This window comes from Synchiropus splendidus, chromosome 1 (assembly GCF_027744825.2).
Source record: "Synchiropus splendidus isolate RoL2022-P1 chromosome 1, RoL_Sspl_1.0, whole genome shotgun sequence".
NCBI lineage: Eukaryota > Metazoa > Chordata > Actinopteri > Syngnathiformes > Callionymidae > Synchiropus > Synchiropus splendidus.
In genome coordinates, this window is record NC_071334.1 from 20,986,957 (window position 1) to 21,011,765 (window position 24,809).

At 45.0% G+C, this 24,809-nt stretch overlaps 2 protein-coding genes across 2 annotated transcripts; both read left to right on the plus strand.

Moving 5' to 3' along the window:
• Positions 1-693: 693 nt before the first annotated feature.
• Positions 694-16,721, plus strand: LOC128760107 (unconventional myosin-VIIa). The gene is given in 43 exon segments (XM_053867122.1): positions 694-813; positions 2,185-2,369; positions 2,597-2,718; positions 2,783-2,925; positions 2,999-3,112; positions 3,605-3,758; positions 3,830-3,906; positions 3,981-4,100; positions 4,200-4,340; positions 4,342-4,605; positions 4,668-4,803; positions 4,871-5,037; positions 5,109-5,249; positions 5,320-5,478; positions 5,543-5,635; positions 5,721-5,815; positions 5,894-5,978; positions 6,093-6,230; positions 7,095-7,292; positions 7,628-7,840; positions 7,930-8,135; positions 8,207-8,333; positions 9,164-9,283; positions 9,646-9,819; positions 10,084-10,311; positions 10,375-10,542; positions 10,677-10,794; positions 11,672-11,798; positions 11,877-12,043; positions 12,115-12,296; positions 12,367-12,488; positions 12,568-12,722; positions 12,872-13,025; positions 13,120-13,275; positions 14,680-14,785; positions 14,850-14,963; positions 15,032-15,119; positions 15,229-15,335; positions 15,401-15,586; positions 15,920-16,036; positions 16,102-16,185; positions 16,243-16,362; positions 16,434-16,721. Coding segments are annotated over 43 exon segments (6,072 nt in total). The 5' UTR covers positions 694-702; the 3' UTR covers positions 16,524-16,721.
• A 2,028-nt stretch (positions 16,722-18,749) lies between these two features.
• On the plus strand, positions 18,750-24,017 carry gpr17 (G protein-coupled receptor 17). Its single transcript, XM_053847780.1, has 2 exons — positions 18,750-18,904; positions 21,229-24,017. Exon 2 carries the CDS (start codon positions 21,237-21,239, stop codon positions 22,254-22,256), a length of 1,020 nt encoding a protein of 339 aa, XP_053703755.1. The 5' UTR covers positions 18,750-18,904; positions 21,229-21,236; the 3' UTR covers positions 22,257-24,017.
• The last annotated feature ends 792 nt before the right edge of the window (positions 24,018-24,809 follow it).

Consider the following 24,809-nt stretch of genomic DNA (forward strand, 5'->3'; position numbering starts at 1 on the left):
CGACCTGTGTATGTCATGTGGCCTGCATTGAAGGTGCTTGATGCTGATGCGGTTAAAAAAAATTCTTTTGATCTTTTGTGTCTTATGTCACTTATGTATTCAAATTGAGTGTGTGACTGCAGACGTGTTGTTTATGATGAGGTGAGGCGTTATATGAAGACCTGTGGGATTGGGTGTTTCTTTGCTGGCAGGAGCAAAGTCAAAGAGCAATAAACATTTGCAGGACGGCTTCCTGCTGCACTGTCGTACCAGGGATAGTTACCTGAGCTGCAGGGCCTCGGACAGACACCCAGGTAAGCTTATGCTTTTCATCTGTTGTACATATCTAGATGAATCAAAATCTTCATTCACCTGAATGTCATGTTTTGTCTTCAGGGTTATTCTTCTCATTGCCGTCTGATGTAGAGCTGCTAGCTAACTGACTTGTTTGTTGTCCGTCACCGTGGGGGGTTGAAGGGCCAGGTATGCTGCATCTGAGGAAGGGGGATTTTGTGTGGGTCGACAATGGTGTCGGGGTGCCAATCGGGGCAGAGGTCAAAGTTTCCAGCAGTGGAAAGCTAGAGCTGATCGATGATGAAGGAAAGGTACTCATCTCTATCTCTCCTTGTCATGTCCAGTCCAAGCCATGTTTGATGTGTGTATCTGATGTGTGTATGGCAGGAGCACAAGATCACCAAGGCTTCAGAGGGCACCATCAGGCCCATGCACCCCACCTCTGTCAAGGGTGTGGATGACATGATAAGGCTGGGCGACCTGAACGAGGCCGGCCTGCTGAGGAACCTCCTGGTGCGGCACAAGGAGGGCATCATCTATGTAGGTTTCTGTTCCCTCCACGCACAACCACTTTTATGATGCTGATAATCTGCAGTCCAAATGCTTATTGGTGTGTGTCACTGGCTCAGCTGGAGACTTTGCCCTGCCGTTTATCAGAGTGCTCTTCGTCTCTATGGCAACCAACAAGCCTTGTTGCAAATAAAGGAGCCTTTTTGGAGACAAGTTGCATCAGTAAATGGACAAATATAAATCAGTACATTGTCTGAATCAGAGTCAAAGCCATGGCCAAAAGTGTTTTAGGATATAAGGACACGGTGAACCTTTCACACCCTTATTTCCTGCTTTTGCTTCATAACCTTCAAGTCATGCCATGGTACATGTCATTTACGTCTTCATTGCATGGTGTGTGTGTGGGTTGTGCTTCGGACAGCATCGATGATGGTGTTTCATAACCAAAACCAGCAGCTATATTGTGGTGAGACGCTCCGGCGAGGAAGAGTTTGAACCCTCAGCTACTGCACACTAACATGCACTAATTCAAGTTACTGCAGAAATACCCTCGGTTCTGTCCTCTTCGCGCTCTGACCTTGGTCACTGAAGAATAGTCCCTTGACATTAGAAGTACCAGTAATTACGCCAGTCCAATACCGGTATTGGTCCCATACCGGGCTTGAGAATGGGTAATAATTTTGAATGTCTGTTTCCTACTGTTTTGTAAAACTGATGTTTGCAGTGAAACTTCTGTCAGCCATGTACAAGAAAAACGTTACAAAGCGATACATAGTAGTACTAGTACTAATAGAACTAGAAGTACTAGTACTAGTTAGTACTAGTACTAGTTTTTATTAGTTTCAGTCTTTTCTGTGTTAGTTTCAGCTTAGTCCAGTTTTTTTTTTCAGTTATTTTCGACAAGATGTAGTGAGCAAAATGCGTTTTATTGTTTCTTTATTGGAAAAGTAGTAATAAGTTGTTTATTACCTACTTATGTAGTATAAGTACACGGTGGGAATGAAGAAACATAGAAACATAAATACTGTTACAGACCTGTTTGAAAACAAAAAAAGAAAACAAGAAGAAGATTTAACTTCAAACGTGGTTGGTTTCTTGAAATATATAGTCAAATATGTGGTCACAAAAATAAGAATCTGATACTTTGAAGGTACCTGGACAGAAATACTTATTGGAGCGTTTCACCTGCACCTACAAAATAACTTAATGCTTTAGAATTTACATGTTTTCATTATTTCAAAAGAATCCTCATCATTAGCCACAAGTAGTTACTGCACCAACTGGAGACAGATGTTGTGAAAACTGGAAATTCCAACTGTTGGTTAAAAGGTCCTAAGACATGTGCAGAATGTTGTCACCAAAGCAGTGGTTCATTGTTATGACCCATTCCTCTGTGTTCAGACATACACAGGCTCCATCCTGGTGGCAGTGAACCCATACCAGCTGCTGCCCATCTACACCACGGAGCATGTTCACAAGTACACCGACCGCCGACTGGGAGAACTGCCACCTCACGTCTTTGCACTCGCGGACAGCTGCTTTTTCAACATGCGTCGCAACAAGAAGAACCAATGCTGCATTATCAGGTTGTGCCAAAGTACTGAGGAAATTACAGACAAATAAATGTTTCATTACGCCACTATTTGGCGTTTTGGTTGGTTGTAGCGCTCTGTGACCTTGGAATTTCTCATAAATCTATAGACTTAGTAGGATTGGCAGTGGTATTCAAATTTTATTCAAAACATTGATGACTAAAAAGTCACGTTTGAGTGCGTCAGTTACAAGTCTGAACCTCACATTGGTCTTTTGATAGTGGCGAGTCTGGAGCAGGAAAGACTGAAAGCACCAAGCTCATGTTGCAGTTCCTGGCTGCAGTTAGTGGACAGCGCTCGTGGATCGGCCAGCAGATTCTGGAAGCCAACCCCATCTTAGAAGGTACACAACCAGAAGAGACACGTTAAGTTGAAAAACCCTCTCATTAAAAGTGTTCCGCTCTCAGCTTTCGGCAATGCCAAAACTGTCCGCAATGACAACTCCAGTCGCTTTGGGAAGTACATCGACATCAATTTCACCCAGGGAGGAGTCATTGATGGGGCTCGAATTGAGCAGTATTTGCTGGAGAAGTCCAGGGTGTGCCGCCAGGTGAGAAGATAAAGTGTTTTCCAATGCGTTCCAATACACTAGTGAACACAAGGTCATGTGGTTTAATGTTCAGGCCCCCGAGGAGAGGAACTACCATATCTTCTACTACATGCTGATGGGAATGCCAGCAGAGCACAAAAAGATCCTTTCTCTTGGAAATGCTGCTGAATACAACTACATTACCATGGTAAAAATAAAATGATTTATCTTCTGTAACTTCTGTCAAGTAACCTAAAATGATTCATCTACTAACTGCTGTCACTAACCTGCTGAAAAGAACGATAATTCACTTTGTATCTGTGAGATTCATGCTGAAAAAAAATAGCATTAACATTAATATCCTTTAATTAATATCTTTTTTTAATATCTTTTATCTCTTAAGTAACTTAAAGGATGATTTTTATCTACACAAGAGGGGCCAATAATGTTTATAACATTGTGCTTTTTGCATGACTTTGAACCGCTTCAGTGTTAGTCACTCTAAACAATGTTCCTAACATTATCTGTTATGTTGAGTTGTTGGAGTCAACAAATGTTTACATAAAAAATGCATTCATGGCCCTTATTGTCTTGATAAAACATCTTCCTCTGAGTTTCAGAGGAAAGATTTAAAATGTGTGATTGATTCGCTCTTAAAGAAAGCTCCCTGATGTTTCTATATTCTGTGCTCCACCCACAGGGGAACAGTGTGGGCTGCGACGGCCGTGACGACGTGAAGGAGTATGCCAACTTCCGTTCTGCCTTGAGGATCCTCATGTTCACTGAGAATGAAACCTGGGAAATATTCAAACTTCTCGCTGCCATCCTGCACATTGGAAATATTGTTTTTGAAGGTAAAGGGTCGCCCAGTCCTGAGTTCTAATTTCTACCCGCAGATGTTTCAAGTCATACTTTCTCTGTCCAGGCACCATTATAAATAACCTGGAGGCCTGTGACATCAGAACCACGGCCAGCTTCAAAATGGCTTGTCAGCTGTTAGAGGTACACTCAGATGAGTTTTTCAATGAGAATTTCATTTCAGCAACGATGAATTTCACTGTCCTTGTTGTCACCAGGTGGAGTCTGAAATGCTGGAGAAGAGCCTGACTGAGCACTACTTCTCCACGAGCAGAGAGAGCGTGACCAAGCGACTGACCTCAGCTCAGGCCGTGGACAGTAGAGACGCTTTTGTCAAGGTATGCCACTGTCAAATGTGATACTTATTTTACTGCAACTTTATTCATGAGACAATTTACGAATCGTTCCATTTGAGGGTACAGTGAGTTTCTTCTCAGGCAATCTACGGGCGCTTGTTCATCTGGGTGGTGAACAAAATCAACGCAGCTGTTTACAAGGAACCCGAGGAGCCCAGTCAGGACCGGCAGTCAATCGGGCTTCTCGACATCTTTGGCTTTGAGGACTTCACTAAAAACAGGTTGGTGCACTAGTCTGTTTGATGTCTGTCAGCGTGTAACAGTTTTTCTTCGCAGCTTTGAGCAGCTCTGCATCAACTTCGCCAACGAGCAGCTGCAGCAGTTCTTTGTCAAGCATGTTTTCAAGCTGGAGCAGGAAGAGTATGCGCGCGAAAACATCAACTGGACGCAGATCGACTATAAGGACAACCGAGACACCCTTGACGTCCTGGCCAACAAGCGCTTGAACATTCTGGCTCTCATCGATGAGGAAAGCAACTTCCCCAAGGTCAGACGGTGACACGTTCTTGAGAGAAAACAGAAAAATTGACATTGGTTTATGTTTGCCAGGGCACGGATGCCACCATGATCCAGAAGCTGAACCAGAACCACGGGAAAGGGAACATTTATATTCCTCCTAAAAACTCCTATGAGATACAGTTTGGCATCAACCACTTTGCTGGGGTTGTTTATTACAACTCAACAGGTAATCGTGAGAGCGAGACGGAGAAACACGTGATCGTGTATTCTCACCGCGTCCGTCTCTTTTCAAGGTTTCCTTGAGAAAAACCGCGACGCCCTCAGCTCAGACCTGATTCAGCTGGTGGAAACCTCGTCCAACAACCTCCTCAAGCAAGTCTTCCACAAAGAGGTGGCCTCCAGCTCCAGAGCCAACACCAACCCCAAGATGATCATGACTAAAAACTTCAGCACTGTTCGGGTTCGTACGTGACGCTTCAGTGGGGGGTGTAGTGTTGTGTGTATCATTTCTGCTTGTATATGTTTGCACAGCAAGCCAGTGACGGGAAGAAGCCAGCGTCCACGTTGAGCGGCCAGTTCCGTCAGTCGCTGGACTCCCTGATGAAAACCCTCAGAGCATGTCAGCCCTATTTCATCCGCTGCATCAAACCCAACGACTTCAAAAAACCTTTGGTGAGTCTGCCTTCCCACTCTGGGCCAGGAATCAACACGATAACCCACATTTCTTTCTTGTGTGTTCCAGCTCTTCGACAGAGACTTGTGCATGCGTCAGCTGCGCTACTCTGGTATGATGGAGACGATCCGCATCCGCAAGTCTGGGTATCCTGTACGATACACCTTCGATGAGTTCCTGGAGCGCTACAGGGTGCTGCTGAAAACATACCGCTGCGACCCTAAAACGGTATGTGATAAGTCAGCTCCTAACCTACCGAGGCTTGTAGCACGAGCTGATTCTGCCCCTGCAGGAGAGTGCAGCCAAGTGCTGTGAGAGCATCTGCACGTTTGTGCTCCACGGAAAGGGCGACTGGAAGACGGGGAAGACAAAGATATTCCTGAAGGTGAGGAAGTTCATGAGTAGGTTTAAGAGCATGTTATATCCTCATTTGAACTGTTTCCTATTTTGTTTTTATTTATTTATAACAGGACTCGCATGACACGCTGCTCGAGCTGGAGCGAATGAAAGAGTTGAACCAGAAAGCTCTTTTGATTCAGAAAGTGCTCAGAGGCTATGCTCATAGGTTCGGTGGAAAGTAAAATCACATGAATGATAATCATGAATGGCTGTGATAGTTGCCTCTTTTGTTATATTGGAACAGGAAAAGGTTCCTGAGGAAAAGGGAAGCTGCTGTTATCATCCAGAAGAACTGGAGAGGGTACAAAGGCAAACAGCAGTACAGAAGGGTTTGTTTGCTTTATATGTATCTCTAGTTTAAAATGAAAAAACAAAACAAAATAGCTTCACCAAATCAATTGAACCGACAGAGGGATGACTTTCATCTGTAAACTTCATTGCAGATGCAGCTGGGCTTCGCCCGGCTTCAGGCAAAGATCCGGTCTCGGCAGCTTCAACTGCACTACATGAGGCAACGTGAAGCGGCCATCCTGCTGCAGGCGCATGTCAGAGGATACCTGGCGAGAAAGAGGAGGAGAGATGTAAGAATCCATCTAGCAGACTGCTGGGGACCTCACACACCTGTACAAAAATAGGTCAATAAAAAGTTGCACACACAGTACCCACATCACAGAGGCTGCGTAACAGTATGTCTGGCAATTTATTGGAATTACAAATACAGTGCAATTACACTTTGTCTGTCAGAAGCTCAACGGTTTCTCACTTGGATTTTGAGCAGAGCTTGCAGACAGACCATCATTCACACACACCACCTTCTCTGCTACATGGGATAATTGTTAAGTAAAGAGAAAAAGCCCACATATATGATTCATACATGAACATGTGGTGTGGGGTAACAATATCAAATGCACATGTAAAATATAAAGGCGGCAGCAAGACAAGTGCTAAATATGATGTGAATAGAATAAAAAAGAAAAAGCATTTTCTACATGTTTTTATATGACACAAAGCAGTGGAAGGAGGGAATTAAGTTCAAAATTTGGGTAAAAGACCATGTCTCTACTGCCCGTTAGTATAATATCATATTCAGTTTGCCATATCACCTCAGGATTTTGTTGCATTGGCCAGGCTTCCCTCCCAGATTGAGCCACTACATGTGCTCTTTCAGTGTTCAGCGTGAGTTAAAGAGCATCATGTAAGCTGTTTTTAGAATTGACCCTTGGGTGACCCATGTTTGGACTATTGTGTTTTGTTGTTTTTTTAATCCAAATTCTTTTTGTGAATTTGTTTTCTCGTCAGATAGAAAAACTAATTTAAAAAAAACGTAAAGACATTTAGCAAATATGAACGTAGGCGGGTGTAGATTGAGAAAATGTATTCTACCTCCAGTTCACCTCCCTGCTATTGGAGATTCTACTTTAAACAGAAAGCCTCTTGTCTTTCAGATGATGACCAACAAAAGAGTAGGGATCTTTCATGACGTGGAGGATCATGATACCTTGCGAGAGGTGCTGTCACGGCGGCAGGAAAGAGTGTCTCTCTCAGAACATATGGACAATCCGTCACAGATGGTGGATAGCTTCTTTGATTTCCTGCCGACAATTGCTGCGGGACAGGAGGGGCCGCCTTCCGTGGGATCCGAGGTAGTACGACAAAAACATTAATCATACTGTGTCCCTTGACTACTGATGCCCAGGCTGCACACTGTATTACTTCTTTTACCTGAGTAAACAAACCTTGGCCAGTGGCTGAGTCTGGCCAGTGTCACCATGACCTGCAGTGGATGGGCATTTTACAGTCTCAGTCTCATACTAATAACCTGTGCTGTTGGTTCTTGGTTCTTTGTGGATCAGTTTGAGACCCGTGTTACACATCCACTGATGGTTTATTGTGAAAATCTTTGACTGAAACCAGCCTGAACAAAGTGGAATTGTGGAGTTGATAAGAAAAAAAGCCACATTATTGTGTGTATTTCCAGAGTGTGGACACCAACAGGCTTTTCCCTGTGGAGATCGACATTGATGACCTTCCAATGGAAGAAGGTCTCCCAGAAGAAGACTACGATGACTTGGATGACTACTCTTTCTCCAAATTTGCTGCTGTGCACTTCCAGTCCAGAGCCACTGCGACACACATTCGTCAACAGCTTCATCAGCCGCTTCTTCACCACGAGGACCAAGAGGATGTGACGGTGCTCCTCAAACACCACTTGAACTTCTCTGCGTGCTCTCACCAGCCACACTAACATAGTAACCAAGCTCCTCTTGTCGTGTCTTTCAGGCTTCTCTGACAGTGTGGTGGGTGATTTTGCGATTCATGGGAGACCTTCCTGAACCAAACAAACCAACCAACAACGATCCACGCTTGCGAGGCCAGATGTCCAGCTCTGTCACAAGTGGTGGAGGACCTACCTTGGACAGACCCCTCTCAGTCATGGAAAAGCTGCACATCATTGTGGGATACGGCATCATTAGACGAGACCTGAGGTGGATGAATTTTCCAAAAAACGGTGATCTGATGAATTCCTCTGACTGCGTTTGTTGGGCTCTGACTCCAGGGACGAGATCTACTGTCAGATCTGCAAGCAGCTGCAAGAAAACAAGAATCGCAACAGCTACTTCCGCGGTTGGATCCTGCTCTCCCTCTGTTTGGGCATTTTCCCCCCCAGTAAAGACTTCATGAGGGTACGAAGTGAGCACTTTTGTTCGAGGAAACTTGCCGCTATATCACCTTCAACCATTGTAATATTAACTGAACATAAGTATAATAGTGCCTGGTATTGTGCAGCTCCCTCTTTTGCTTATGCGTCTACAGACAATTATCCTTATGGTATTTTACTTTTTTACTGAAGGTAACTGAATGTTGTGATTCTGAAACTGGACAGAGGAACATTTTTTGTATAAAAAGTCAGAACGACACAAAGAAGGCCAGTGGTTGATGAACTAAATGACACCACATACTAAACTGAAACGCCACAGTTTTCCTGTGATAACTACCACAATGTGTCAAGCGGAATTAGCATCTTGCAGTGAGTGTGAAATGTGTCGACTGCTCTGTTAGCTACGCCAAACCTCACATTTCCACCCGCATTTGGACCCAATAAAGTGACTCTACCCAGTCTATTATTGCCGTTTGCATATTTTATCCGCATTATTGGCGTTACAAAATATTGCGCGTGCAATGAGCACTATCCGGCAGCAGGTGGCAGTAATATTACATCCCGCCTGTCGGACACGCACGTTGACATGTTCACGTCAGCATAAACGATTTGGTTTATTTAACTGATTCTATTTTGTTTTGCGATCAATAAATCCATGTTTTCCGGCCTCTGTTCAACCGCAGCTGGTCACATGACCGACAGCGCACCGGAAAACACATCAGTTACTTTGGGCCAAAATGTTCTTGCTGAAACTTCGCTTCCTGGTTACACTTCTGTTGTCACCATACATCACTGGTTTCAATGGTTTTGTCTGGTTTTTTTTTTACTTCTCATGTCTTCTCCTGTTGTTCTCAGTATCTGCAGAGCTTCATCCGCTCTGCTCCCGGAGACTACTCCGCCTATTGTGCTGACCGGCTGCGTCGCACGGTGACGAACGGGGTGAGGGGGGAACCTCCGTCCTGGGTGGAGCTGCAGGTAAAGCTATGCTACAAGGTCAAATAAGGCAAATAAGATGTTCACACGTGATTGTGGTACACTTGCTCTTAAAACAACATGAGTGACTTATGATCAGTTTCATCCCTTTTCATGACGCAGTGAGAACTTCCAAAATAAGTGGATGACACTTTCATCCTCTCTTCTTCTTTCTTTTTTCTCAGCTAGCTATTATAATGATCCTTTTATTAAAAGTTGGTTTATCAATTGAGCTACATGATCCACACTTAATGTGGATCGGAAACAAGAGCGTTCGAAGGCCAACGTGTTCCATCACACTTCCCAATCCAAGGTTTCACAGCTGCCCGCGTCTGATCGTTTCATTTTTTTTGTGTCCCTTCAAGGCAGCCAAAACAAAGAAGCCCATAGTTTTGACTGTGACGCTGATGGATGGTCGCTCCTTTAACCTGTCTGCTGACTCAGCATCTACCTCCAGAGAGCTCTGCAAAGCTCTGGCCAAGAAGGCGCAACTGGAAGATGTTTTTGGATTCTCTCTCTATGTGTCTCTGTATGACAAGGTAGCACTACACACACTAAAAATGTCACTGCACTGAAGCAAGAGGATGCCAGTGTCAAGAAACAAAGTTTAATGTGATAAAAAAAATTCATTGAAAAAGTGAATTATATACAAAAAATGCAGATATGCATTGTCTATTAGATAAACTCCGCTATCAAACTATAATTTCATTACATTACGTATGGTGTGCCTGCTCTTATTTAGACTGTTTTTTTTTAAATGATCTTTTTTTGTTTTTTAATACTCACAACTTGATTTGTTGAAGGTTTGGGTTCTGGGCAGCAGTCGGGAGCACGTGCTGGATGCCATCTCCCAGTGTGAGCAGGAGGTCAAGAGGAAAGGCGGACAGGAGCAACATGCTCCGTGGCAACTTTTATTCCGCAAGGAGATCTTCACACCGTGGCATGACTGCAGTGAAGACGGCGTCAGCACCGACCTCATCTACAGACAGATCATCAAAGGCCTGGCGCGAGGAGAGTTCCAAACAGAGAAGGTGGGTGCAGAGTGGTCTTGTACTTGACATTTATAATCTTAAAGTCTCTGTCCTGTGACTCAGGAGGACGATCTGGTGCAGCATGCTGCAAAGCATTTGTACGTTCAGCACGGCTCAGACAGCCAGCCTCAGAATGTGAAGGAGGTGGCACATGAGTGCATCCAGCCCTGGCTCCTGGAAGCCAAGTCTGAGAGCAAGTGGGTGAAAATGATCAGCGCCGCTCATGCTCAGGTGTGGACCTTCGAGGATTGATGACGGATCAACTCTGAGGCTAGCAGCCTGCAACTGACATTCAAATCTGACAATCCAGTTTCAATGCTATGCTGCGTTGGTGTGTTCACGCAATAATCCCACTTCTTTCTTAGGGGTCGTATTTAACTACCAGGCAAAGTGCTGACTCGGTGAAAGCAGAGATGGTTGAGTACGCTCGCAAGAAGTGGCCCATGTTGTTCTCCAGGTTCTTCGAGGTCCTCAAGGTTTCTGGTACGTATGTTACGTGTGTGACCACACAGAGCAACATAGCTTTCAGCTTCAGTTTCTGGTCTTATTTCCTACATTCGCTCATGACACAAGGAGAAGAACAATGGATGAGAGAGAATCTCATGTATTCCACTAAAGTTGAATCTTTGTTCCTCTGTTTTCAACAAGCTACCTCCCCACATAGAAAGCACAGAGTTGCCATATCCTGTTCTTATTTGGGTTTTTCCCCATATAACTTTTTTATCAACTAGTCTCACATGCACTTCTGGGTGGAGCTTTTCATGTGTCTATGATCGTTCTTTTGCACTTCTCCTTTTGGTTCGCCACAAGTGACTAGGTAGTTCATACCTTGTGCATCTGTGGCTGCCACTCATGGTTGTTCAGCAGATGCTGGTGGACACTTTCCCTCCTGCTGAATAGTGATGTGATTTGTGTGCAGCTCTGCCCATGAGAAGTGACTTCATGTCTCACTTACATGTCATAAAATGCAGTTGTGACTGGGCCATTGTTTCCTTCTGCTCACCCCTCTGGCCAGGATCATCGTCATCCATCAGCACAGTGACTGTGCTGGTGAAGAAGATGTCCAGAAATGCAGCCGGCTTTTTATAGATTTGGTCAAGTGAAGTGGTTTTGTTGGGCGTGTAGCACACTGTTACATCTTGCTTCCCCTCATGTATGAATGCTTGCATATTTTTCTGTCTGATAGTAACGAAAAAAATAATAACAAAAAAAGGAAAACTAAAAAGTATACTACCTCAGGTTGTATTAAGGACAAAACAGATTATGTGAAAGAATATAATGCTTGTAACATGAATGATAATTGTTGATAAATGGTGCAAAGGCTATGCTCCATGTCAAATGTTTCACTGTTTGTGTGCAGGACCGATGGTGCCCAAGAACAAGTTCATTGTGGCTGTGAACTGGACTGGCATCACATTCCTGGATGAGCGAGAGAAGCGACTCCTGGAGCTTTCATTCGCCGAAGTGACCGGCGTGAACTCCACAAGGTAATGTTGTCCCAAAGATGAAAGGAGGCCTGTGAACGGACTTGTAACTTAACTGTGTGCCTGCTCCTCCAACGTCAGGGACCTCAACGGTTCGGGTTACATCGTGAGCCTGCTGACGCTGAAGGGAGATTTCATTCTGAGCAGCACCTCAGGCGAGGACCTGGCCGAGCTGGTGACCATGTTCCTGAGCGGGCTGACCGAGCGCTCCCAGTACGCAGTGACCCTGATAGAAGTCCCCCGCCGAGGTCTGAGCTCATTGGTCACGCCTCGTTCTAAACTGACTGATTGATGACTCTCCTTTTTTTCCCCTCCACAGATGACCCCACATTTTTGAGCTTTAAGAAAGGAGAGCTGATCCTAATCGTCGACGACAATGAGCTTTCTCAGAAACGGGGTTGGCTCAAGGGTCAGAGTGACAGCACGGGACAGAAGGGAGCCGTCTCTGCCGAGGCCATCCTGATCCTGCCAACGCTCTCCAGACCCTCGAAGGAGATTCTGGTGCCGACACAAAACTCACTCAACCTACAACAATTCCCTGTAACTTGAGGCTTATTCTTTTCTCTTTCAGAAACTCATCAACCTCTCCCCGAACCAGAGGAAAAACATAGTTCTTGCAAATCAGAGAGAGACAGGAACGATGGACAGGATGGCTGCGGCGACACTAAGAGAATACTCCCTCGAGTACTTCAGGTGTCCACCAGGGTCCTTCTGTGTTTTAATGGCACACAAACGGTTGCTATTCTGACTTACACCCTTCATCCTTTGGCAGGCAGCCTACTATGGATGTGAACCGCCAGGTGATGTCCAGAAACGCTCCTCCAGAAAAGCTGTGGGAGATGTCCCGCGAGCCCATCCGACTGCCCCTCCTCAAAAAACTAGCTGGGAACTCTGATCTCAGTCAACAGGCTTGCTTGGCCTTTATTGATATCCTTTTGCTATGGATAGTTCAAATCGCTAAAAGGATCCAATGCTGTATTGTGTTGTGCCACTTTTACCCACACATGTAACTTTTGAATGAGATTTCAAGTACAATGTCATCTTCTAGTAATGACTCCTCCTTAATGCATGTGCACCGATTTTGAAGTACATGGGCGACTACCCCACCAAGCAGCTCCAGGACCCTCTTGAACTCACCGACCAAATCTTTGGGCCTGCCACACAAAATGAGGCCCTGAGGGACGAGATCTACTGTCAGATCATCAAGCAGATGACCAGCAACACTAGCAAGTACGCACTCATTTAGGAGTACAATGTATTGAACTATTGCTGTGTATTCTGATGCTGGAGACTGCTGTGATATCAACAAGGTCTTGCTGCTCAGGTTCAGCATGGAACACGGCTGGCAGCTGCTGTGGCTTTGCTGCGGCCTCTTTCCTCCGAGTCAGCCGCTTCTCAAACACACGCAGAAATTCCTGGAGACGCGGCGGCGGGAGGCTCTGGCGGCTAACTGTTTGCAGCGACTGAAGAGCTCAGTGAGGTGAGTGCATCCATCGAGTGCCTCACCTTCAAGTGTGCGAGGCTGGAGAATGTGATGGGGAGTTCTGACAAACTGTTTGGAGTAGTTTCCATTAAGAGTGGAGGATCATGTTGGGAAAAAGTTGCACACAGTCCTCAGCACTAAAGAGCAGGAATATTGTTGTGATAGTCTGTGTGCATACTCAACCATGTGACTGTGATCTGTGATGGACATCAGTCACATGCACATGCACAGATAGTTTGGGAGGCAAGTGCTTCAAGTCAGAAATGGGGCTTGTATCATTGTTGGGTTGGTTTGTTTGGATTTGCAATTGAAGCTGAAGATGTTCCCATTCAGTTCTATTACCTCAGGTCACGTGACTGGCGGTGGCTAAAAATGAGAAGAATGCAGACAATTTGGCTTTATGAAAGACAACATTTCACTGAATCACTAAAATGATCAACTTCCATGAGTCTATGGCAACTGTGCTGTGGCATAGTGGTCAGCCGGGACTATCACATGACGTTGCAGGTTTGCATTCAACATTTAATGGATTTTATAGTGAGCTTACCGGAAGTATCAAACAAAATAACAAGGCTGCATCATGTGCTTTTTAGCAACCAAATAATATATTGAAGAATACAAAAACATCAAAGAGAGATTGCACAAACATCCTATGTACCTGACTGATTCTGCAGGTTGGAGGGGCGTTTGACTGACACTATGTGCGGCATGAGGAAGAGCAATTTTTGGGGATTGTGAGCACCCGGTGCAGATGGGGGAACACCTCTCATATAACTGAAACAAAGGCCCCGTCAGATACGAAATACATTTGCCCTGAAATGAGGAGAGGGTGACTTTTCTCAAGAATTTAAGAATGCAGAAAAAAAGAAAAGGCAAAGGCTCACGTTTGTCATGCATGTCCCCGATCTACACTTAATCCATTTGGACCCCCTCATGCTCCTGCTTCACTCTCTCTTGAATACCTCACAAGCTAGTTCACTTATCCCTCATGGTCCTCTTTGTGCTTCCATTTGAGGGGCCACTGATGCGGCACATTCAATTTTTATTGTGTGAATTTCATGGGTTTTTAACACACTGTGTTGGCGACATGGGACCACTCCACCTCTGACACCACTTGTGGTTCCCCAACTCCCATTGTCTTCCTCATTCAACCCCATTTGGCTCTCCCATGATCATCCTTCCTCTGACACCATTTGTGGAAACAAAGTTTTTCAAGGTCAGACAGGCATTCTTCACTCCCCTTGACTTCAGTAGTGAACCCGGTTCAGCTTAAATAAATACGATCTTGCAAGCTCTCACTTCTCCCACGAATCCCGAGCCATGAGCTGACCGCGCACCAAATTCAGCGGCTCATGTTTGTCAGACTGACAAAGCATCAGAAGATTTACCGTTTCCGTGCAGGACTGAGCCCCGAAAGCTGCCGCCACACCAGGTGGAAGTGGAGGCCATTCAGCAGAGCAGCACCAAGATCTTCCACAAGTTCTTCTTCCCCAACAACACAGACGAGGTGTGCGCTAGTGTGACAGAATCCCTCAAGCATTTGGTCTGGATTTGTCTCACTTTCTCCTTAGGTGTTTGAGGTTTCAAGCAACACCAGGATCAAAGACCTGATTCAGAACATTTCCAGCAAACTCAAACTGTCCTCAGCAGACGGCTTCAGCCTTTTTGTCAAAGTCCACGACAAGGTACTTTTTCCAGCTTTAAACTAAGCCTCATCTGGGAAGATCAATTTGTCATCTTCTCATCGTTCCAGCTCCTTAGCTTGAGTGATACCCTCTACTTCTTTGATGGGCTGCGACAAATCACAGACTGGTCCAGCAGGTCCAAGCGGAACCAGGATGGTAAATATATATATATATATATTTGCATTTTAAGTATGAGAGCCACCACTATGGCAGAAAAAGGGAAGAGCAACAAAGATGATTGATGAATGACGTGTTTGCTGTGCAGGTGGGCAAATCAGCACACAGTACCTTGTGTTTTTCATGAGGAAGTTGTGGTATAATGTGATCCCTGGCAGAGACCCAGAAGCCGATCGTATCTTCCATTTCCCTCAGGTAAGTCACAAACACAGAAGACTAGACGCTAGACCACTAAAAAATGTGTCTATCGTTGTCTGCAGGAGCTGCCCAAGTACCTGAGTGGCTACCATCTCACCACCAAGGAGGATGTCGTAACCCTTGCTGCACTGCTATTGCGAGTCAAAGTGAAGAACGACAAAAGCCAGTTGGTCTTGATACCAAAGCTGCTGAAAGAGCTTGTGCCCGAAGACCAACTGAAGGCGTTCTCTGAAAATGAGTGGAAGAAGGTAAACGTGCCTTATCACCCAGTTGGTAGCAATAGCAAGGGAGGCAGATATCTGAACCCCAACAACGGTCATAGAGTTTAGGTGCTGGCATCAGACGGGACATTGCCATGCAGTGCACTACCAGAGTGGAGAGACCTTTCGGTGTGGTGGCAGCTGTAGTCACTGCTTTTACAGATAATGTTCCCGTTGACTCTCAAAGGTAGAGATATTTATGGACTAGTGTGTTGTGTAGCGTGAGGTTTACAGATGGAGCTGTACTCCGTGTTCCTGCAGAGGAAAGAGCTCAGGCAAAAGGCAAAGCCCTCAACCTAATCCATCAATCCTCATTTCCAGAGCATCACCGTCTCCTTCAACAAACAGGGCAATATGACGGCTGAAGGGGCCAAGGTGGCTTTTCTGAAGGCCATCTTCCGCTGGCCAACTTCTGGCAGCGCGTTCTTCAGAGTCAAGGTTGGCAGCTTGTGAAAGTCCCAGCTCAAGTGTCAAAATTCATCAAACAAACATCTCTACCGCAGCAAACGTCAGAGCCGAACTTTCCCGACATCGTCAGGATTTACATTAACAAGAACGGAATGACGGTCCTGCACCCCAAAACAAAGGTTAGTGACGGAAAATCGAATCTCTGACCAGCTTATCAACTCATGGAACTCCTTCAGGACGTGCTGGTGAGTTACCCCTTCAACCACATCGCTAACTGGAGCAGCGGCAGCACCTACTTCCATATGACTCTGGGCAGTTTGGTGAAGGGCAGCAAATTCCTGTGTGAGACTTCTCAGGTAAGATCCTGTCAGGGGACACGTGCTGGACTGCTGGTGTTTCTCCATTCACTCCTCCGTCCTTTCCAAAGGGCTACAAGATGGACGACCTTTTGACCTCCTACGTCAACATGTACAGAGAGAGAAAAGCGACACAAGGCCACCAGAACGCCTTCAACTGAACTCACTTCTCTGTAATCTCTTGAATGAATATTTATTCTACATCTAGTTCTGCTTAAACAATCTTCTACTTCTTTATCCAATCTTTGACTGCTACTACAAATGAAGCATAATCCTTGTCAGACTTAACCTTTTGGAAGCCGACATGGCGTCATCCTCCAGGTTACTGTATTGAGATGTTATTCACACAATTAAATTCAACTGAGTCGAAAACGTTGATGGTGTCTGTGGTTCGCTGTAGGGAAGAGGAGGCTGGAGGGGGGGGTTATTCTAGCCACTCAATATACTGGAGGGGCTAAAATGCGACAATTGGGCTGAGGTTTGGATCCTGGGACATGATTCACCTTTATTCCAGTTACCTTGTTACTGGCACTGAGTGCAACCTGGTGTTCACGGATGTATTTCATGACCTTAGGCTTCATTCTGGCATCATTGAATCGACGCTTCCTGACTCTGCTTACATGGGTCAATCTGCTGCAGTCCTCTGATTTAAAACAACAACACTGTTTATTTTTGCAACTGTACACACTAAAGAAGCTACAGATGACGCTAGCATGTTAGCAGTCAAAACTACTTTTGTGACGTAAAATATACCGTTGGACTATTTGTTGCAAGTCAAGAGAAACGCCCACCGCAGTCAATTTTTATTTCGTTTTTGCCTCAGTCCCTTAGCATAGGAAATCGGCGACCGCAACATTCAACTTGTCCTCCATGATGACGACACTCTGCATACCTCACAAAAGCGTGATCTGATCAGTTGACTGTTTGGTTAAACAGTCAACTGATGCAAAAGTTCCAGTGTTTCAACTTCAGCGTCAGATGTTGCCGTCGTCCACCGCGGGAACGCGACGTTTGGAGCACAGTGGCGCCCAAACACAATGCGACCAGCGCTTCCATTCTTTCACACCAAACTCTGTCTATACTGAATTAACAAGTAAATCATTGGTGTGATTTTCACCCGAGCTTTCCATGACATTAGTATCAGGTTTTAAATGCTCATAACAGCCATTTGACATTAAAGAATAATAAAGGTAAAAGAAATACTTAAGCTACAATCTTTCTTCTACTAAAGTGATGTAAGTTTATTTTGTCACTTATTGAACATTTTACAGTAGTTCTTCAACACTCCATTATCCACATGTTCAGACCGTGAAGTGGGTCACTGAGAATCTCAGTAGGCTTCAATATTTAGTCACTTTATGTCACTTGGTAGCACAACTTCATTTGACTGCGTCTGAGGAGACGTTTAAAAAAACGTTTCTTTTACAATCTCGTGTAACATCTTGCAGCAAAGCTTTCGCAGTATCTGTGTAAAACATCTTGTGATTCAAAAAAAAAAAAAAGCTTTTGAAGTTTTTGCATCTCTCGCTCAAAACATGCTCCACTTCGAGCCACGTCTTTGTCTGGAAGTGGAATAGCAATATATTTACGCTGCCGTCCAATTAGTCAGGGCGGTGTTTGGCCTCAGGCGCTGAAGACGCACAAGAGACAGACGAGGAGCTCCACAAAAGTGGGGGTCGTCCCAATTAGCTGTTGGCTGTGGATGAATGTGTGAGCGCCGCAACGATAGTGGCCTCATTCAAGTGCGCGCGGCGGCATTTGCATTCGTACGGTGCCGTGCGGAGAAAGACCTGATGTGTCCGCCGCACAGCTGTGTCCCCCCTCGCTGAAAGAAATATTATCCCCCTGCAGCCAGCGGGTCTCCTCTCCACATCTGTCCGCCGGCTATGTGGCTGATTATTTTGGGCGTTCCAATTGAGATGCCCCCAGGAGGCAAGACAGCAAGAAGGGCCTCTGTTTCTTTTGCCTGCCCCCCTTCTCCTCCCTGATGTTTTTCACTTGCTCTCCTATAGTGCCTGGGGCCTCTTTAGAACTTAACAGAGCATCTACAAAAGATTATCACTGAGACTTCACTCATAAACTTGTCAATTAACAGCACAGTTCGTCTTCTATCTATCAGTGGGGGGGTGGGAGTCTGCGGTGGAGGCGCTCGGCGCACCACTTGGGCCCCGTTTCCATGGTTTCATACCCGAGGACTCATGGAGACTTAGGCATGCCATTCTTCTGCATGCTGCTGAAATGTGCTGCTTATTCTGACTCAGGCTATTGTGGGACGCACAAGTGGCTCTCTGAGCAGAGGGATGGAGGGAGAATGGGTGGGGTCAAGGTTCAAACGAAAGTCTCCCATCGGGACTCCCTGTCTGTTATCAAATTTGTCGAGACACAAAAAGAGCTACAGTCTCCTTCGGAGGAACATCTTGAGGAAGTGAAAGGAGAGTGATAGGACAACACTCTTTGTATGGGACCCCTACACTTCTGCTCTCTGCTTCAACTTTGGACAAACCACTTCTGCGCCCCTGCAGCATCTGATCTTCACTCTCGGGTGAGTGTTTCTGCACTTTACAGGTTAGGAATCACTTGATACTGTTAACGTGAAACCACCATGTGGCAGATTATTTACAGATAATTTCCAAAAAGTTCACCATGCCTCGGCTAAAACTCTTCACCCAAAGCCGATCCGCTCACTGGATTGTTGTGAAACCAGCATATTTGAGGATTTTCCATCCTCGGGATTATCCCTCCTGGAGCCGTAGTTGTGAAGCATTTCCATTCATCTTAGCAGCTCTTGGTTTGTTGTCACTGTCTGCACCAGCAGTTTCTCTTTATGCCTGAATACTGAGCGCGGTGAACAAGTCTGCAGCTTTATTGTGAGTCTGTGGGTTCACAGCGCACACGCACGCTGAACAGGAGTCATGCTGTTGCGTCTGACTGATTCCTTCAGGAGAAAGTGTTCAGACAATGTGCCGCCGAAACTGAGATGCCAGCCCCACTTCACATTACTGGTTGAGGGGCAACGCGATAGATGAATGTGGCTTTAGAACTGTGATGTAGTATTTCAGCGTTGACAGGTAAAATAACTTTGATAATTATTATATTGAACTATTGAATTATAATATTGAATTGACGATGCTTCATTTAATGAATATATCCGTGGTTTATGGAGATCAACCAGCCATTAAGAGACAGTAGTTCAGGTACTTGAGGTATCCGAGTTGTCGTGACTAATCCTGCGGAAAAGAAATACTTTAGAGGTCTCAGTGTGTTTCAGTGTGCAGTTTCACTTCTGCCTTATTGAAGAATATTAAGGTTAAAATTCATGAAAGAGATTTAATCACATTGATGTATCAGTACGAAGTGAAGTATTCTCAGGGGTGACTCCTCCCAAAAAAGCAACACTGTAAGTCCTCCAGTGTCTTCTGACACATTTGGGTGATGTTTTTGGAGCACCAGCTGAACTTCAGATGTTTCCTCTCACGCCCACTCATTTCAGTGGAACTGCTGAATAACCAGGAATAAAGAATGAATCCTATATTCCGTGTAGGCTGCAGGGGCAGGTCCCAGTCCGCCCAGGGACAGAGGAGTGGGTGGTTGTTTTTGAGGTGTGTCGAGATGGATGGGGGAGTCAACGATGAGTGCTGATGAGAGGAATGGGAATGGATTTGCTTTTGCGCTCGCACCCAAAATGTTGTCTTGATAATAATGTGTGGTTCATTGAAAAAACAGTGGGGATGAGCTGGAACGAGCACTATGTCATGTTTTATTATGTTTTTATTTAGACACCTACCAGTGATCACACTGTACAGGGGCTGCAAACAGCAAAGTCCAAAGTCTCTAACTGAGACTTCTGCCTCAGATCAGATCACGATGCAAGACTCTTGGCTGACAAATCGCTCCTTGAGGTTGGATTGACAACAAAGCGCTAATGACTTCCTGGTGTTGGTGTTTGTGTGTGTGCGTCAGTGTGTGAAGGAAGTTAAAGAGGCCAGCGTGGATTCATCATCCCCTGTGAGGGGACGAACCTAAGAGGCAAAGACAGTCATGTCTATTGTTACCTTGTGGCAGGCTGACAAACACTCCCTGTCTATTGTAGTGAGTCAGTGTGTGTGTGTGTGTGTGATCCTTGGATAGCTATACTTGTGGGGACCAATTCTTGGCAACACCCCTACTTGTTGGGACCTTATGTATATTCTGGCCATATTATGCCGGCCCCCACAAGTTTAAGAATCAATTTGAGGATTAAAACTTCAGTCATGATGGTTGAATTTGAGTTTGGTTTAGGTCCTGGTTAAGGTTCACCATTTGTTTTGGATGGTTAGGTTTAGGGTGAGAGGCTGGGGAAAGCATTATGGCAATGAAACGTCTCCACAAAACATAAGAACATAGACTGTGTGTGTATGTGAGAGAGAGAGAGAGAGAGAGAGAGAGAGAGAGAGAGAGAGAGAGAGAGAGAGAGAGAGAGAGTTGGGGAGGAGGGGAGGAGGGAGGTAAAGGGTGTATGGGCATGTGTAGTTTCCTGTCAGAATATTAATAATGAACTTTTGCTGTGGTCTGTGAGAGAGTTTAGGTGTGGAGTTTCAATGGTTAACACCAGATGTGTTCTCAGCCACACTGAACACATTGTTGGCCTCTTGTTTCATCTCCTCTCTTCAATATTTTGTCTTCATTTCTGTTACATGAATTGTCATACATATGACATATATGCCAATATTTTACGTGTTTTTTTTCCTCATGAGTGAAATGTATTTGTGAATTATAGCACTCCTGTGATTCCATGCATGACCTTATCTTGCTTACATATGAAATTTCACCTGTTTTTCTGTGCTTGCGATTCCAGCTCACGTAGTTCACTCTTTACTGTGTTCGTAGAAACAGAAATGGAGTCATCTATCACCGAGCTACCGTCCTTGCTGTCTGAAAACTCGTCGCACTCCTGCCCTCCGGTGGAAACGTCCATTGAAAACACTCTCTTTGGCTGCTTCTACATCCTGGTCTTCATCCTGGCACTGAACGGGAACGGCCTGGCACTCTGGATCTTCTCCAACCAACGTGGTTCCTCTTCACCTGCCAACGTCTTTTTAGTCCATCTCGCCGTGGCCGATTTATGCTACGTCATCATCCTGCCCCTGAGGGCCACCTACCACCTGACCGGGGGACACTGGCCCTTTGGCGAGGTGCCTTGCCGAGTGGCCGGTTTTATGTTTTACGTCAACATGTATGCGAGTCTGTACTTCCTGGCCTGTGTAGCAGCTGACCGCTACTTGGCAGTGGTTCATGCCGTGAGGTCACTGAAAATCCGACACGCCCGCTACGCTCACATTATCAGCTTCTGTCTCTGGGCGCTTGTCACGGTTTCCATGGCGCCTCTGTTGGTCACTCACCAAACCGCAGAGGTGAATGGTGTGACGGTGTGTTTGCAGTTATACCGGGAGAAAGCGTCGCGTAAAGCTCTCATCTCTCTGGCGGTGGCCTTCACGCCGCCTTTCCTCGTCACGCTCTCCTGCTACCTGCTCATCATTCACAGCCTGCACCGGGGTTCCCGGTTAGAGCCCAGGCTCAAGCTCAGGGCCCTGCGCACCATCGGCCTGGTCATGCTCATCTACGTGGTTTGTTTCCTTCCATATCACTTGAGCAGAGCCACCTTCATCCTTGGATACAGTCACCCCGACGTTTCCTGTCAGACCAGGCGCAGCCTGAACCTGGCAAACCGCCTCACCTCTTTTCTGACCTGCCTAAACGGGGCCATGGACCCGCTCATCTACCTGTTCGGGGCTGAGAAATTCCGCAGCACTCTAAATCGGCTTCTGTGCAAAGACAAGGCAGGGATCTCCGGCGTCACCAGCGGGGACTTGAAGGTGACACACGAGAGCTCAGTGAGTGCCAAGTCGGAACTCTAAAGGAAACTATGAACGCATGGATTGGCAACTTCTACAATTGACTCATGTCAACGTCCTTTATGTTTTTGGTCCCGAAACGTTGACACATATCACGTCTTTAAAGATGAACCAACAATTCTGTTCCTTCTCAAAAGTGAAATGTAACGTGAAACGGTGGCTCTGGCGTTCAGTCCAGCCAGTTCATGAACATGAAGAGTCAGGGATATAGTTCCTAATATCTAAATGGCCGCGTTTAAAAAGAAAAATCCAACTTCTTTAAAAATGCTACGACCAAAGGAATGATGTCCTAGGTCCTAAATGCTCCCCTTTAGAAGTCTTGTATTTATTTAGTTGAGCAACGAGCTAAATAAAGTGCTGCAGTCATATTCATCTGAAAAGTCGACTGTGCCTTTAGACTGACTCTGTCGCTGTTAATCAAAGCCTCAGTGTGATGCGGACCACAAACAAAGACAATAAACGTTTTCACTCTCGGCACTGGGTGTTTTAACCCGGCGGCACCAGCTGAGTGATGAGTGGCTGAGTGTTTGTGGTCAAAAACAACTTTACATTTTTGTTTCAATAAAGAGAGAAAACAACTCATTTTGGAAGGAGTCCTGACATCATCACAAGGTCAAACCAGGAACAACGTCTCAAGTGGGTTCATTTAAAAAAGTGTTTGTTTTCTGACCACTTTCAGGCATCATTCCACTATTTTCTGATATTGAAGTGAAGACTTTGTAGCATCAATAATGAATGAGTGAATGGATGCTGGTTTTATAGCTGACTTTACTTTGATGTGAAAGATTTCCTTCAGGAAAAGACAGATAGGTGACTTCAGATGCTTGGTTGAGCTTCCACCTGAATCCTTGAAACATGGTTATAACCATCTGCTTTTCTTCATCCTATTATTCTTTACTTCTTGTACTTCTTATAAACCAGTCGATAACTACAGGATTGGTCGTGCCATGAAAGTGTTCCAGTTTCCTTCAACCACAAATGTCCACATACCATTTTTAGTGTCTTGAAGACAGTAGCACTAATACTCCCATAACTCACTGCAACAGTTGAAGCTCCCATAAGATTTCATGAGCCAAACTTATTCAGATGGTCAGTTTGTGAAACTATAATTATGTACTGAGCACTTGGTAACTAAAGCACTTTCCCCACAACTTTAGTAAATGAAGGGCATACGATTGGGCAAACACGTTAAAGTCATTAAAATATTATTAAAAACATATTAAACTTCATGCACAACATTGCGTCTGATACAACCACATTGGTAATATAATGCTTTCATTTGGTATTAATGCTATACGGGACTTGCTGGAGTGAGTTTGAATTGTAGTTTGCAGTTTCATTGTCTTCCTCGTGGATGTCCAAATCTGATTTCAACATCTAGAGAGCGTCACACGCAGCACTGGTACACACCAGACACTCTAGTTTCCTCCCACAGGCCACAGATGGAGGCGGGATTAGAGCGCGGGGAGAGCAGTCTTTACTTCACCTGTCTACGCTTTACACTCAGCATCACTTCAGCATTTCTTGTTTAATAAGAACCTATTGTGAGTGCTTGTTTACTTTGTGTGACATGAGGCAGGTCTTTTTATATCTAAACCTTTGCAGGACCCCCTTGTGTTTCATTTGAATACAGCTTTTCACCAAATAATTCTGACATATTATGTATTAATTACACCATTGTAGACTAGTTAGCCTTCATTTGTATCACTACTGTTTTTGTCTATCATGTGCATGCTGAAGTCAAGCTGGATCTTTGTTGTCAGTATTGTTCTCACTATATCTTACTTGTGGTAACGTTGACTGTACGGTGATGTAGCACCGCCACATTTGTACTAACACACTTTCGAAATCGAGTTCAAATGCTGAAAATGTGAATATCTGTTATTTGTTATTAAATACCTTTTTTATGGCTCTGACATTTTCACTCTTTTTTCCCCCATAACATAGTGTTAAAAAAAGCCAGTTTAAACAAATAATAATGTAAGTTTCCATCATGATTCTTAATTATTCATGAGTGTAATGGCTTACTAATACGTCTGATTACAGCTCAGCTCAAAGTAAGATAAGGTCCCTTTTCACCCAAAACAGCGTTAACAAAAAAATACTCATCAGACATGTATCTTCGCCATGATCCCACCTGATGCTTATGTTTCATGTGCGTAATGTCGACATATCTGAACGGCAAAGATCGGGTCAGATATTTGGGCTGTGCAACTTTCCACACAAAGTTCTGGTTTGATATCATGTGACCAATGTTGTGGTTAGTGAGCCGCTCTTTTTCCTGCCCTGTTAGCGCAACACTTCCTGTCCGTCGCATGAACATAGGAAACCATTCTCCTGTTTGAGTTCCTGACTTCTAAACATACATCGGTTCATGATACTTTCAACAGAGAATTCTGGGTTTAAAGCATTTGCAGAGGGGCAGGACCATTGCATGTGCCGCACTTCCCCTTTCTATTCTGATACACTGAAGGTCATTGCAATATTCTTGCTTAGACACCTCACAAGAGCTGCACAGTGTTTCTTTACACACAGTTAAGACCAGTGTGTGTTCTG

Bases quoted from the DNA above. Each gene is read 5' to 3' on its own strand.
- gpr17 (XM_053847780.1), top strand. From the start codon at position 21,237: ATGGAGTCATCTATCACCGAGCTACCGTCCTTGCTGTCTGAAAACTCG.